The 16,819-nt window shown below is 43.3% G+C and overlaps 1 protein-coding gene across 4 annotated transcripts in view; it reads right to left on the minus strand.

Annotated features, from left to right (window-relative positions):
* PKD1L1 (polycystin 1 like 1, transient receptor potential channel interacting) overlaps positions 1-16,819 on the minus strand; it is a 331,908-nt gene that overhangs the window by 39,888 nt on the left and 275,201 nt on the right. For all 4 annotated transcript variants that reach the window (XR_004538070.1, XM_033930462.1, XM_033930461.1 and 1 more), the window contains exons 53-54: positions 15,805-15,928; positions 4,808-4,891 (exon numbers count right to left, since the gene is read on the minus strand). Coding sequence is in view for 3 of the 4 variants with exons in the window: in XM_033930462.1 (XP_033786353.1) it covers positions 4,808-4,891; positions 15,805-15,928 (208 nt within the window). In the remaining variant the exon portion in view is untranslated. The remainder of the gene's footprint in view (positions 1-4,807; positions 4,892-15,804; positions 15,929-16,819) is intronic.

A 16,819-nucleotide genomic window follows, 5' to 3' on the forward strand; every position in this document is an offset into this window, starting at 1 on the left:
GTGGAATGTGTAGTGGAGGGCTGCAGTTTAAATGGGGGATGTTGGGATAGTGTGGACAGGCGGTGCTCAATTTAATTTATAAAACAATGGAGGAAGTGTGTTGGTTTCTGGTGCTGTGCAATTTTACTCCACTATTTTGAACCAAAAAATGTATTTGCTCTATAGTAGGGTTTACAGTGAGGGGCAGGGCATGGGATGGTTTTAGTGGATGTTTGTTTGTAGGTAAGTTGCCTTGTTGATTTTGGGAAGTGTTTCTTTTTTGACAATTGGCGTAAAGGGAGAAGGCAGCTTTCCGTGAGTAGTTATGAGATGTGTGCATTCTGCGGCTTCAGGCTGTGCAGTTTTCTTTTTGACTTCGGGTTTGAATTTTGGTGGGCAGTCCGGGTTAGTTTCGGAGGTGTCTTATATGTCACAAATGGGCGGGCTTAAGCTTGGGCTAACGATTGACGTAAAGGAAGGAGTTAGCTTTCTGTGAGTAGTTATGAGATGCGTGTATTCCGCGGCTATAAGCTGTGTGGTTTTCTTTTTTACTTCAGGTTTGAATTTTGGTGGGCAGTTTGGGTTAGTATCAGAGGTGCCTTGTACGTCACAAATGGGCAGGCTCAAGCTCGGGCTTCTAAGTAATGCATTTAGAGCAGCGGTCTCAAACTCAAACCCTTTGCAGGGCCACATTTGGATTAGTAGGTACATGGAGGGCGGCAGAAAAAATAGTTAATGTCTTATTAAAGAAATGACAACTTTGCATGAGATAAAACTCGTTATAGTTTATAAATCTTTCCTTAATTGCTTCTGATAATTTCAGCTGTACACAGCTGAAAGCAGTGCAACATGCAGAAAGTGAAAAACTATCTAAACTTCACTTTCTGCATGTTGCACTGCTTTCAGCTGTGTATAGCTGAAATTATCAGAAGCAATTAAGAAAAGATTTATGCAGTATAACGAGTTTTACCTCGTGCAAAATTGTGGTTTAGATTCTAATCTAAAATATCAACTGCAAGATTTTGGTGTAGTCCTCTAGGCTTTTTTGTAGAGGGGAGAATCAATATCTGACTTGTGCTTGGAAAACTTGTGCCTTAAGTGTCCGGTGGTCGCATCCGTAACCGCCTTCAGCTCTCACCTCCTCCAGCATGAGATTATATTTACACATGCACAAGCTGCATTGCCTCCAAGTTGTGGGTTCTCTTTTTTCCTGCAAAAATTTGGCAGCCTGGATTTTGCAATAGAGCGCCTCTGTGTAAGGCACCTTATATTCTGGAACGTTGTCCGCCTCACTGCTGTAACCTCACGCAAACGCTTTCCAGTCTGTGACTCACAATCACGTACAGACTGGAAAAGGGCAAGCTGGGAACCCTTACCACAAAATGACTCAGACCTCACATGGATGCTGTTCCTTAGATATATGAATTTATTTGTACAGTAAATACCAGCATACAGAAGAGAACAGAGAAATTGGTACAGGAATCAGTGTCCAAAAAGTCCACCCCTGCAGTGTGCAGAATTACACTGTCTACTGTCACTTCCTTATCTCACAGCTACAGATATACTTTTTCAGCCTCGCATTACAATCTAAGCTTTGCTCTGATTGGTAAAGGTTATTAGCGTAATTAATCAATTATTAATCAATTGACCATAGGTATCTATTTCTTCTCTTAATTGGCCATGTCCTTTATTGACATTTAAGCAATTAGCATTTGCGTATGTCCTGAAAGCAATTAGCATTTATGTATGTCATTATCAGACTTGGTGTGATGGTCCCAAACCACCTAATTTATCTAGGCCCAACACCCTTCTTCTCTTGGGCTTTCCAAAGGTTAGGGTGTAATACTGAGTCTGCTGCAGTGTGTTTGGAAGCAAGTTTTGCTGTTGAGCGAGATGTGTAGTGCACATGGGTGTCAGTTTTATGTTTAAGTGAGGAAGGTTTGGTATATTGATATTTACTTTTTTTAAAAAAAATCTTTATTGATTTTTAATCTAAAACAGTGTCATACAAATGAACAAACAGTAGGTGTTACATACATTACACTAATATCTGTACAGGTATATATCATTCAAGATTTTCAGTTTTCCTACATATAACAATAACATAATATAACATAATATATAGTATAAATGAAGAATAAAGTTACCCAAATGTCACCATCAATATTTATTCCCCTCCCTCCAACCCCCCACCCCCCCATGGATGTGTAAAGGTGAATGAACAAAAGGAAAGATAAGATAAATATATATATTATTATAATTTTACAAATTTAGTCAATAGGCTCCAAACTTTATTAAATACACCACTAAATCCCCTATACTCTGCATTAATTCTTTCATATCTGTAAGTGGTGCACACTTTCACCCACCAAAAAGTATATCTTATTTATTTTATTTATTATTTATTTACTTTTTAATACACTCATGGGTTGTTTTGAGGTATGTTTAGGAGATTGTTTATTTTTTCAGACGTGTGTGTGGGTGAATCCCCCGATGTAAATCCATTGACCGAAATGCTTCTAAACGGTCAGTATATTAGCTGTACCCGAGCATTGGGAGCATATCTGAGCAGTGCTGGAGTCCTTGGGGATAAAGTTTCACACGTTGTTTACGGTTATTTTAGAGTTCATTGCAGTGAAAGTTGATATATTTATTAAAGTGATGTGAAGAAAAGGTAGGATGGTGGGGGGGAGAAACAAATGATTAAACAAATTTGAGACCAGTGAAGTGAGTACTGAAATAGCTGTGTGCTAGAGGAGGCCCCATGATCCTGATCCAATTTAAGTTCTGATGCTTCTCGCCTTCATTTTTATCTTATCTCCTTTGCATATAAATATACTATTTTGGGATGTTTTATAAGAAAATTTATTAAAAGGAACATTTTGTAAAGGTGTTATAATGGAAGATCAAAGACTTTTTATGACATAGAGTCAGGGAGGTTTTAGTACCCAGTTTGAAGAAGATATAACATTTATTGCTACCTCATTCTTTGTTCTGGACCTAATGATGTCCCGTTGCAATGCCAAGGTTCCAAGATTCTTCAGTCACAGAAAAGATTTTAGTTCAGAAGGGCGCTTCTCCAACTGTGTCCAACATCAGGCTTTCTCTATGTCTTTCCTCCTTGGCTGCTGATAAGCCAGATGCTGAACAGTGTTCTGAAACATCCAGTTTGGTTAATCCTGATAGTTCCAGATTGGTCTAGGATATTGTGCAACTTCTGGTGGACAAACCATTCTGATTCCCTCTCTCTCAGGGTCCTCTGGCATGGTCCTGTTCAGATGGAGGATCCGTCCTGCTTTGTTCTTAAACAGCCGAGATTGAGATAAAAGGAATACTTGGAAGAGGTTATTACTACCTATTACAAGACAGGAAGCGCTCTACCTTTTCAGCTTGTCCAAATTGTATAAAGATAGATGTCCTTACGATCTGGGTGTCCCAGTGGCCTGGATGTCCAGATAGAGGGTTTTCAAAAATATATACAGTACACCCCTGAAATTTGCAGGAGTTCTGTTCCAGGAACCCTTGCGAATTTCAAAAAACCGCAAATGCGGTTTTTCGCCTGTCAAAAGGCAGGGGAGGCAGGGAGAGAGCAGCTGGAGCGCTAGCAGGTGAAGAAAATCACTCATGGTCTGCTTCAATCACCTCTTCCTGTAGTAAAGTTGGGCTACACCAATCAGGAGCTGCTTTGACATGTAGGAAGAGGCGGTCGGAGCAGACCGTGAATGAGCGAGTCCACGATTCGTGAATCGCGAATTCACGGGGGAACACTGTATATTTCTAGATGTATGGTGGTTTGCCTTTTGAAAATGGGCATTTTCTTACTGCCGACTTTGGACGTCCAGCGCCATACATCCAAATCGGACTTAGACATATGTTTTGAAAATGCCCCTCCACGTGCCATAGTATCTCACATCCTTTCTCTCCAGTTAGTTTTCTACAAGAGCCCTGTGGTCTTCACATGAGAATCACTTAGGATTGTGTGACCTAAGGAGAAAGGTTTGCTGGCATCAGAAAAAAATATCTTCTCCTGCACTCCACCTAACACCAGAATCTGCTTCCTTGTGACTTGGCAACTAACCTCATGAGTTTCATTAAACAACTGAGGACTTGGTTCTGTGACTTCTAGCTAACTGTTCCTAGACTTCTTGTTACTGTAAATTACAATGCTTCAAACGTATACTGCTTTGATACCTCTAGACCCATGCTGACTATCAATATTAATATCATAATTTGCCTATCAAACAGCAAAGATTTGAAATACTTTGCCACAATATATGAGCCTGGTAACAAATTATTAAAAGTTGTTTAATTAAAAAAAATGTTTAAAATTGTTTTTATTCTGTAAATAATGTACTATCTAAATCTTAAATATGGACTCATTTAGAGCATTTGTATTTGATCTGGGGGGCCGTCGCGTGAGCAGACTGCTGAGCATGATAGACTGACCCAGCAGCGGCAATTCTTATGTTCTTATCACTGTGATTTGAGGTATGCCCAGGTATGCCTAGTTTTCTCTTTTTGTAACCCCACATTGAACTGTCATAGATATACAGTAAGTAATGCAATGTAACGAAGATCATCCAGAGTGTAATTATGGTATGTGGTGAAACCTTATTATTGTAAATCTATTTTATTTTATCACTCTGCAATCGTTGCAATCTGCTTTCGGCTTTGAGACTTGCAGACTATAAATCCAATATACAAATGAATGAGCTGTATTTTGTATGATAATCAATGTTAATTTTTTGGGAGACTCAGATTTGATACTGAATCACACTTGGACCCGTAAACCATATTTACAGGAATATAGATACCGTAACCTCCTTACCGTACACACTTGATTACTGATAGTTCTCAGTTGTTTGAGTACAGGAGTGCCTATGAGATAGCATTTTCCTCCAAGAGGCCCAGACTATGAGAGATACAAAGCAAACAGTGATTAGTTAATGACCAGCAATTAAATCTGGCTCTAGGCTCATTAAATAAGACAGATGGTGCTATTAATTTGCAGTGATACACCGTCTTTGTAATATAAACATCTTTTCTATGCATTTCACTCTGTTTTGGGAACCATTTCTTTTTCGCAAAAGCCAAAGTGGCATCCGATGATGTATCTTGTTCCCTTAGGCCTCATTAATTAATGAATTTTCCTTCTGCTAGAAGAATTTGCAAGAAGATTGCTCAGTAACAGTTGGAGACAAAATAAAATCTTATTGTATCTACCATAAGAAATACTATCAGTTATAATACTTATTCACAGAGTATATCGTAGTTATACTACATCACTAGTGTGCTTTGTGCTGAATCTTCGGCATCACTCTTAATTCTTGAATTCTCCTGAACAGAATATCAGAACTGTAACATAACATAGTAACATAGTAGATGACGGCAGATAAAGACCCGAATGGTCCATCCAGTCTGCCCAACCTGATTCAATTTAAATTTTATTTTTTTTTCTTCTTAGCTATTTCTGGGCGAGAATCCAAAGCTTTACCCGGTACTATGCTTGGGTTCCAACTGCCGAAATCTCTGTTAAGACTTACTCCAGCCCATCTACACCCTCCCAGCCATTGAAGCCCTCCCCTGCCCATCCTCCACCAAACGGCCATACACAGACACAGACCGTGCAAGTCTGCCCAGTAACTGGCCTAGTTCAATATTTAATATTATTTTCTGATTCTAAATCTTCTGTGTTCATCCCACGCTTCTTTGAACTCAGTCACAGTTTTACTCTCCACCACCTCTCTCGGGAGTGCATTCCAGGCAACCACTACCCTCTCCGTAAAGTAGAATTTCCTAACATTGCCCCTGAATCTACCACCCCTCAACTTCAAATTATGTCCTCTGGTTTTACCATTTTCCTTTCTCTGGAGAAGATTTTGTTCTACGTTAATACCCTTTAAGTATTTGAACGTCTGAATCATATTTCCCCTGTCTCTCCTTTCCTCTAGGGTATACATATTCAGGCTATATTATAATATAAGGTTTCTCTCATTACATATGGTTCCTCTTTTCTTAGCATAAGTCATCAATATCCATTCAGGATCCTAAGGTCAGCCCTCATGCTAAAAGCAAATGATCACTTAAAGATATACTGTACAGTGCATTGACACCCAATAAAACGTGTAAGAATATTGATTTCTAGCTATAGTGGGCCTTAAGAACCTCTTTTTGGTCTCCCAAATGAAAAGAAAAGGATTAGCCAAAAATGTAGACCGTTAACAAGTCAATTCTATAAACTAGGCATAAAAGTTTATTAGCATATACATGTAAAGGTGCATACTTCCTCTCAGATATGCCAATATTGCCATCTAAACACTAAATGAAGGCAAACACTTAGTACTTGGAATTGCACATCAACCAACCAAACTTCCAAACTTAGTTCCAAGTGTATTCTCTCAGTCAAATCTTCTTTCACGTTGAATTACACACTTTTAAAGAAATCAATATCTTCTGTCATAGACCTCAGAAAACACCTTCATCCATCCCATATTGGTATGTGTTCTTAACGGGGAGTTGATTGGTGTAACCTCCTCACCAGTCCAGACTCAATTTTAATTAAATTCTCTATTATTTTAAAGGTACTGTGAATCTTATATTCATTATAGAATTGTACTTATCTAAATGAATGATTCAGTGGTTGGACCCGACATGTTTCGCTGCCGCTTCGTCAGGGATCCACACTGTGGCTCTAGCTCAGCTAGGTTCTGTTGCCTCTCTGAAGCTAGGTTTCCAGTTCTACTTCCTCATGGCTTGGCAACCTGATGTCTTTGATGCTGGTTGCCAAGCCATGAGGAAGTAGAACTGGAAACCTAGCTTCAGAGAGGCAGCAGAACCCAGCTGAGTTAGAGCCACAGTGTGGATCCCTGACGAAGCGGCAGCGAAACATGTCGGGTCCAACCGCTGAATCATTCATTTATATAAGTACAATTCTATAATGAATATAAGATTCATTGTACCTTTAAAATAATAGAGAATTTAATTAAAATTGAGTCTGGACCGGTGAGGAGGTTACACTAATCAACTCCCCATTAAGAACACATACCAATATGGGACGGAGGAGGGTGTTTTCTGAGGTCTATGACAGAACATATTGATTTCTTTAAAAGTGTGTAATTCAACGTGAAAGAAGATTTGACTGAGAGAATACACTTGGAACTAAGTTTGGAAGTTTGTTTGGTTAATATTGCCATCTAAGCACTATTTTGTAACACTACGTGTGACTTGCATAGAACACATTTGCAAGGGGATGTACACAGGGTTGGGGCATTGGCAGGTCCCATTCTTATGCTCATGACCTATAGAATACTGTAAGTTACGCACATATCTGCTGCCCTGAGGTGCAAACACTTAAATCAGCTCTATGACTAGCAGGAGTCATCTCATCTGAATGTTAGGTGCACTTTACTTAGAACTGTTGGCACTCCCGTTGGGGGAAGTGGGGAGGAAACCCCCCCCCCCTTAGAGAATGGCATGGGGAAAAAATTTGTCCCCATCTCCGCCCTGCATGCTTATCCCCATCCCGTCCCCGCGAGCTCTGTCCCCACAAACCATCTGATCCCATCCACACAAGCTTTGAATAGTTTTATACTGAACTTATTTTATCAAAGTATAAAAAGAAACACTATTCTGTACAATTGTCATTTTATAAATCAAAGTTCTGGCTGCTGAACTAGAGAAAGGGAACTATGACGCCATGAGACTAATGGTAAAGAGAAAACTCAGGAACAGCTCCAGGAAAACACAGATGGTGGAGCAAGCCTGGACCTTATTCAAGGACACGGGAGCCTAGCAAACACAGGGTATGAAAGGCTATGTATGTTAATGCACACAGTCTAGGCAACAAAATTCTGGAATTAGAGACTGAAATAATGTCTGCTGACCTAGATGTGGTAGCAATTTCTGAGACTTGGTTCACGGACTCTCATGGGTGGGATATGGCTATACCGGGTTACAACTTGCTTCGTCAAGACAGAGAGGGAAAGGTAGGGGGAGGGGTAGCACTATACACCAGAGAAGGCATCAAACTTACGAGAATCACAGATGTCAGGTGCACCGGGGAATCCCTCTGGGTTAACCTAGCCAGAGGCAACGAAAAATCCCTATACCTTGGTGTAATATACAGACCTCCAAGACAGTTGGAAGACAAAGACACAGAACTAATCAAGGACATTGAGAATATCACTTTACGGGGGGATACGGTACTACTAGGGGACTTCAATATGCCCGATGCAGACTGGAACACACTTTCAGCATCTACCAGCAGAAGTAAAAGGCTATTGTCCTCCATAAGGGGAGCACAACTCAAACAATTGGTGTTGGAGCCTACCAGGGCCCAGGCGATACTAGATCTGGTACTCACCAACGGAGGAAGTGTCTCGGAGGTATCAGTGGGCGACAAGCTAGCCTCCAGCGACCACAACATGATATGGTTCGACCTCAAGAAAGGGTTCAATAGATCTAACACGACAACAAAAGTTCTCAGCTTTTGAGGTACTGACTTTAAAGGCATGGGGGATTTTGTCCATCAAGCACTGCGTCACAAAGCAGTGACCAACGATGTGGAGGCTATGTGGTCAACCTTGAAATCAACCCTACACGCAGCAACAGACCGTTACATAAAATACGTGAGTAAACGGCGAATAAAAAACAGACCTCAATGGTTCACCTCAGAGATATCTGACCTCGTTAAAGACAAGAAACGAGCATTCATTCACTACAAATGCACGAAGGGTAAAGAGGCTAAAATAAAATATATGACTAAGTCGTCAGCGGTCAAACTGGCAGTCAAAGAAGCCAAGCTCCGAGTAGAAGAAAACTTAGCGAATAATCTTTCTTCAGGTATATTAGTGATAGAAAAAGAAACACAGATGGAATAGTACGCCTCAGAAAACCTGACGGAAATTATGCAGAATCGAACACAGATAAAGCCGAACTACTAAATAAGTACTTCTGCTCAGTCTTCACCTGCGAGGCGCCAGGGTCAGGTCCAAAGTTAAAGGTGAAGCATAACTCGGGAGACCCATTTCAGAACCACGAGTTTACACCCAGTGACGTCTACGACGAACTATCGAAACTCAAGGTGAACAAAGCCATGGGACCGGACAATCTGCACCCAAGGGTGCTCAGAGAGCTGTGTGATGTTCTGGCGGAACCGTTAGCCGTACTCTTCAATCTCTCTCTCAGTACGGGAAAAGTCCCATTGGACTGGAAAACAGCTAACGTCGTTCCTCTGCACAAAAAGGGTTGCAAGGCAGAAGCTGCAAATTACAGACCGGTGAGTCTCACTTCGATTGTGAGTAAGCTCATGGAAACACTAGTCAAACACAAACTAGACACGATCCTTGATAAGGAGAACCTACGCAACCCCCACCAACACGGTTTCACCAAGGGTAGGTCATGCCAATCCAATCTTATCAGCTTCTTTGACTGGGTAACTAGGAGGCTGGACCTGGGAGAGTCCCTAGACGTCGTGTACTTGGACTTCAGCAAAGCTTTTGACAGCGTCCCCCACCGTAGATTACTGAGCAAGATGAAATCAATGGGATTGGGTGATACACTAACTGCATGGGTCAGCGACTGGCTAAGCGGGAGACTTCAGAGGGTGTTGGTTAACGGTACCCTCTCTGAAACGTCGAGGGTGACCAGTGGAGTGTTGCAGGGATCAGTCTTGGGCCCGATCCTTTTCAACATATTTATAGGAGACATGACTCAGGGGCTTCAAGGTAAAATAGCATTATTTGCCGACTATGCCAAATTATGTAACACTGTGAGTGACACCGCAAGTAAAAATGATTTGTCCGACAGCATGAGGCAGGACCTGCTTTTACTGGAACATTGGTCCACAACCTGGCAGCTGGGCTTTAATGCAAAAAAATGCAAGGTCATGCACCTTGGTAACAATAATCCGTGTAAGACATACACACTGAATGGTGAAACCTTGTCCAGGACTACAGCAGAGCGGGATTTGGGGGTAATCATTAGTGGAGACATGAAATCAGCCAATCAAGTGGAGAAGGCTTCATCTAAGGGTAGACAAATGCTGGGATGTATCCGTAGAGGCTTTGTTAGCCAGAGGTCATTATGCCGCTGTACAGAAGCATGGTGAGACCTCATCTGGAGTACTGTGTGCAATTCTGGAGACCGCACTACCGTAAGGATGTGCTGAGAGTTGAGTCGGTTCAGCGAATGGCCACCAGGATGATCCTGGGGCTCAAGGATCTCTCGTATGAAGACAGGCTGCACAAGTTGCGGCTATACTCTCTCGAGGAACGTAGGGAGAGGGGAGATATGATAGAGACGTTTAAGTACATCACTGGTCGAATAGAGGTGGAAGACAACATTTTCCTTCTAAAAGGACCCTCGTCCACAAGGGGACATCCGTTGAAAATCAGGGGGGGGAAATTTCATGGGGATACCAGGAAGTACTTCTTCACTGAAAGAGTGGTGGACCATTGGAACGAGCTCCCGGAGCAGGTGATCATGGCCAGCAGCATACAAGATTTTAAGAATAAATGGGATGCCCACGTCGGATCCCTACGAGGGTAGCATAGAGGAGGGCAGCTTGGGGACGAGTGATAGAGTGTAGATTAGGGGAGGGTTGTTGGAGTGGGCAGACTTGATGGGCTATGGCCCTTTTCTGCCGTCATTTTCTATGTTTCTATGTAAACAAGGCGCAAAACCTGTATATACCAAGATTTAGAAAAGGGTGCAAAAAGAATCAAGCAAAAGACCCAGCATGGATAACCAATGAAGTTAAGAAGGTGATAGGAGACAAAAAAAAATAATTCAGGAAGTGGAAAAAGGATTAAACTGAGGAAAATTGGAAAGAGCACAGGAAACATCAAAAAGAATGTCACCGTGTGGTCAGAACAGTGAGAAAAGAGTATGAAGAGAGACTTGCAAAGGAGGCACGGAATTTTAAACCATTCTTTCGATATGTGAAAGGAAAACAACCTGCAAGGGAGGAGGTGGGTCCCCTGGATGAGGGAGAAAGGAAAGGAGTGGTAAAGGAGGAAAAGGAGGTGGCAGACAGATTAAACATGTTCTTCTCGTCGGTCTTCACAAAAGAGGACACATTCGAAACCGGAAAAAGTCTTCAAGGAGGATCAAGAGGAAAAATAATTGTCAATGGAGGTGAGCCTCAAAGATGTACTCAAACAGATAGATAGATTAAAAACTGACAAATCTCCGGGACCAGATGGAATCCACCCGAGAATACTGAAAGAGCTCAGAGACGAAATAGCGGAGTTACTACAGCAGATTTGCTACCTAACCTTGAAAACAGGGGTAATTCCAGAGGACTGGAGGATAGCGAATGTTACACCTATCTTCAAAAAGGGATCCAGAGGTGACCCGGGGAACTACAGACCACTGAGCTTAACCTCAGTTCCGGGGAAGATGGCCGAATCATTAATCAAGGACAGCATCAATGAGCATATAGAAAGAAATAATCTGTTGAGAACCAGCCAGCACGGTTTCTGTAAAGGAAGATCATGCCAAACGAACCTACTGCACTTCTTTCAGGGGATAAACAAACAATTGGACAAAGGTGACCCCATAAACATCATATATCTGGACTTCCAAAAAGCCTTCAACAAGGTACCCCACGAGCGCCTACTAAGGAAATTGTGGAACCACGGGGTGGAAGGAGACGTGCACAGATGGATCAGAAATTGGCTGGCAGACAGGAAACAGAGGGTAGGAGTAAAGGGACACTACTCTGACTGGAAAGGAGTCACGAGTGGTGTCCCGCAGGGGTCAGTGTTGGGACCACTGCTGTTCAATATATTCATAAATGACCTGGAAGTAGGGACGAAGTGCGAAGTTATAAAATTCGCGGACGACACAAAACTCTCCAGTAGGGTTAGAACTGTTGAGGAATGTAAAGAACTACAAAGGGACCTGAACAAACTGAGTGAATGGGCAAATAAATGGCAAATGAGCTTCAATGTAGAGAAATGCAAAGTCTTGCATATAGGGAAAGGAAACCCGATGTACAACTACACGATGGGAGGGATGGTATTGGGGGTAAGCAACCTAGAAAAGGACTTGGGGGTTTTGGTGGGCAAAACAATGAAGCCGGAGGCACAATGTGCAGCGGCCTTGGCCTCAAAGAAGGCGAACAGAATGTTGGGCATTATCAAAAAGGGAATCACTACCAGAACCAAAGAAGTTATCCTGCCGCTATATCGGGCGATGGTGCGCCCACATCTGGAATACTGCGTTTAGTACTGGTCACCGTACCTTAAGAAGGATATGGCGATACTCAAGAGGGTCCAGAGAAGAGCAACAAGAATGATAAAGGGCATGGAAAACCTTTCATATGCTGAAAGGCTGGAGAAGCTGGGGCTCTTTTCTCTGGAAAAGCGGAGACTTAGAGGGGACATGATAGAAACTTACAAGATCATGAAGGGTATAGAGAAGGTAGAGAGGAACAGATTCTTCAGACTGGTGGGGGCAACAAGAACAAGAGGGCACTCAAAAAAATTGAAGGGAGACAGATTCAGAACAAATGCTAGGAAGTTCTTCTTCACTCAGAGGGTGGTGGATACCTGGAATGCGCTTCCAGAGTTGGTGGTAGAGCAGAGTACGATTTTGGGTTTCAAAAAGGGATTGGACAAGTTCCTGAAGGAAAAGGGGATTGAAGGGTATAATTAGAGGGGTACTATACAGGATAAAATGTCTTAGTAAAGGATCACTTACAGGTCACTGACCTGGAGGGCCGCGGCGGAAGCGGACAGCTGGGCACGATGGACCTATGGTCTGACTCGGCAGAGGCGATGCTTATGTTCTTATGCTTATGTTCTTAGGGTTTTGTTTATAAATGTTTATCACTATAACTAATATACTACTTTATCCTATTCCTAAAACCAAAAAAAAATAAAATAAAATAAATAAATACAATTTTTTTTTCTACCTTTGTTGCCTGGTTTCTGCTTTCCTCATCTTCTCCTCATTCAATTCATACCATCCACTGTTGCCGTCTCTCTCCCTTCCATCTCTCCCTCCACCCCACCCCACCCCCATTGGTCTGACACACATCTTCTTCCCTACACTCCCCCCATAGTCTGGCATCTCTCTCTTCCCCATTTCCCTTCAACATCTTCTCTTCCCCATTTCCCTTCAGCATCTTCTCCCCTTTCTCTCTTGCCCATTTCCCTTCAGTGTCTTATCCCCACTCTCCATTTCTCTTCCCCATTTCCCTTCAGTGTCTTTTCCTCTCTCTCTCTCTTGCCCATTTCCCTTCAATATCTTCTCCCCACTTTCCACTTCTCTTCCCCATTTCTCTTCAGTGTCTTCAGCCCCCTCTCTCTTACCCATTTCCCTTCAGCGTCTGTTCTTCTCACCCCCCCTTCTCTTTCCACTTCCCTTCAACGCGTGTGGTCCAGCAGCCTCCCTCCCTCCCGATCGCCAGAGATCCTCCCTCCCGATCGCCAAAGTCATCTCCGAGTCATCCAAGGGCATCTCCTGCCCTCCCTTCCTTCCCCTTCCTCACCTTACCATGGGGATTTTGTGGGGGGTTTTCATCTTCCAGCTGCCCGAGCCAGCTTTCATCATGAGAAGGCTTTAATCAAGTCACGTGTGGCTCTCCTCTGATGCAACTTCCTGTTTCCGGTTGTGTCAGAGGAGAAGTTTCGGTAGCCACACACGACTTGATTAAAGCCTTCTCATGATGAAAGCCAGCTCGGGCAGCTGGAAGATGAAAAAACCCCACAAAATTGCCACGGTAAGGGGAGGGAGGGAGATGCCCAATTGGTAATCACACGCATTCATGACCTTAACTGTGGAGACAAGGCTGTTCACCGCTCCACGGGGCAGTGAATGGCCTTGTTCCCATACCCACAGTGCTAATGACTTTTTCTCCCACCGTTTCGGTGGGTTACTGGTGGCTACCCGTGGCTCGCTACCGATAACAGCCACCGTGCCATTCTCTACCCCCCATTATCAAGGAAACTGTAATTTTTCCCAAAAAAATAGGGAAAAAGCGCTGTTTCCTTTATAATGGGAGGGGGGTGTTCCCCCCCCACTCCCCACAATGGGAGCGCCAACAGTTCTAAGTAAAGTGTGGATTTCCCAATCAACACCTCCCCTCGGATCGCTTTAAAATAGTGTTTTAATCCAGCGTGATTGTCTGCCCAGCATTGTCCGCGTGCGATTGTCTCGCAAGGTTTAGTCTATGAACCTTATAAAATAGGCTCCTACAAGGTGCACTTTTATACAGTTATCCCCTAATCTCCTAATGGCAAGTGCTATTTGCACACTATGATTATAGAACGCAAGCACTTATTTCTATGAATGTAAAATTTGTGTGCATAAGTGCTGGGTTGTATCTTCAACAGTGTTTTATAACATGTGTGTGCAAGTTGCATAGTGGGAAATTCAGCAAATGTCACCTAAAATTAAGCACGGGGATGATGCTATGCTATGTTATCGTCTTATATCCCGCCAATTCCTCCTAGGTAGAGTTGGGTTGAACAATAAGCATGAATTTTAAAAAGGCATGTCCATGCAAAACTGTCTTTATAGATAGGTGCAATTTCACACCTAGTTTTGGGTGGAAGCAGTTATATCAGACAAAGGCTGATGAAAATGCTTGCACCCAACTACTGTCACTTAGGCACGGAAATGCAAGTATTCTACCGTATAAGTGTGTGCCTAAATCCTGGTAATGCCCCTGACCTGCCCCCCCTCCCTTGGCCACACCCCTTCTGCTGTTGCATGTGAGATAAGTTAGGTACATAGGCATGGATTCTCTAACTAGCACCGTTGTTGGCAGCTGCCTTCAAAGTGGCCGCCGATCACATGTCAATCACGTGATGGCGCAGTTTAGAGAATGGCGCCTCTGGCAAAGGTAGGTGCAGGAAAAGTAGGCCAGGGGTTTCCAGGCTTACATTTCCAGTGCCTACCTTTGACATGAACCAACAGCCATGCCAACAGTGGTGTTAGGTGCTGTAAAGCACCTAAGGAGGTGTGATTCTGAGGCCCGATTTTAGGCGCCAATAGGCGCCTTGAAAATCAGTTTAAAATGTCATTTAAATGATGTTTTCCACTTAACTTGGGCACCTACTAATGCCGTTTAGAGAATCTGGGCCATAGGTTATGGAATAGGGGCATAGGGCAGATCTATGCGTAACGGCTAATGACTGCCAATTAGCGATTGTTAATGCCAGTGATAGTGTGATTTGCTACTACAGTGCTACATTGAGATGTGTGCATTTACACCAGCTATTCACATCGTATAAGTGCACATGCCACAATGCAGAGGCATAAATACCATCTTATGCAAGTACTCTACAATAAGTATTTTGGTGCCTTGATTTCAGCATACTTTATAGAATTGCCCCTCAAATGTACAGGGTTTTCATTGGCGCACTGCTGCTGCCAGTGACTAGGGCTTATTTTCGGGGGTAGGGCTTATATTAAGATCTACCCCCAAAATCATGCTAGGGCTTATTTTCGGGGAAACATGGTATGATTTAATCCCACTGCAACTGCTGTTTTCTGTATGATGAAGACAGAGTAACATTCAACAGCTAATCACTACTACTACTATTTATCATTTCCATAGCTCTGAAAGGCATATGCAGCGCTGTACATTTAAAATTCAATAGACGGTCCCTGCTCAGAAGAGTTTACAATCTAATTTACAGATGTAGTCCATTAAGAAAGTATCGCCTACATTTCCTGACCCTTATTTCTACGTATGCAAGTGGATAAACACTCGTAGTAACCGTAGTCCTTGCCTTAACTGTTAAACTGTAAAACATGCCAAGATGGAAAGGTGGTGCAATGCATATCATTAGACTAAAACAGAATTTCTACCTGAGATCTTGCTGCTGCGCTGTTGTACCATGTATCCCAGTACAGCCCTTCTAGTAAAGCAGTCAAGCTCCAGTTCCACCAGTTGTCGATAGTTTTAATGTCTTTGAACAGACTTTTAGCATTCCTATCATGGCAAAAAGCACAGAATACATGGATAGCTTTGGGGAAGCATATCAAGCAAACTACAACAGTTTTCCTGGCGCTTTTAATAGCAGTGTCGAATATATGAATTACTGTATTTTTCGCTCCATAAGACACACTTTTTTCCACCCCAAAGTGGGTGGAAATGTCGGTGCGTCTTATGCAGCGAAGATACCTTTTAAACACCCTCCTCCCACCCCATCGTACCTTTTTAAATGCCCGTGCCTTATACGGCTCTCCCTAACTTTGGTGAGCGCCCACCTGTCTTCCTCGGCTTCCCCCTCAGCATCCTCCAGATTCCCTCCTAATTACAGCTGTTCAGATCCAGCGTCCTGCCAGGTACCTCGCGACAGGCGAGGCCTTACCTCCAAGCTGCTTCCCGCACCCAGCAAGAGAGATCATCTTCTGCAATGTGACCACCGCTGAGCTAATTACGGCGGCCTACAGAGCAAACCTAGCAGGCTGCTGTCAGTTTTCTGAAGCACATTCCTTCTTCCGCGGTCCCACCCCTGACATCAGAGGAGGGGCGGGACCGCGGCAGAGGGAACGTGCTTCTGAGGCCAACGGCAGCCTGCTAGGATCGCTCTGTAGGCTGCTGTAATTAGCTCAGCGGCGGTCACAGTGTGGATGACGACCTCTCTCGCTAGGTGCGGGAAGCAGTTGCAGTTAAAGCCCCGCCCGTCCCAAGGGCCCTGGTGGGACGCTGGATCTGGACACCGGGGGGGGGGGGGAAGACAGAAAAGGACCTTAAGGAGGAGCGGGAAAGGGGCGGGAAAACAGAGATGCTGACAAGGCAGATGCTGGACTAGAGAGAATAGAGAGGGGAAACACACTCAAAATGTTAGCAGAAGGAAGAGAGAGAGAGGGAGAAACC

The sequence above is a fragment of the Geotrypetes seraphini genome, chromosome 2 (assembly GCF_902459505.1).
Source record: "Geotrypetes seraphini chromosome 2, aGeoSer1.1, whole genome shotgun sequence".
Taxonomy (NCBI): Eukaryota; Metazoa; Chordata; class Amphibia; order Gymnophiona; family Dermophiidae; genus Geotrypetes; species Geotrypetes seraphini.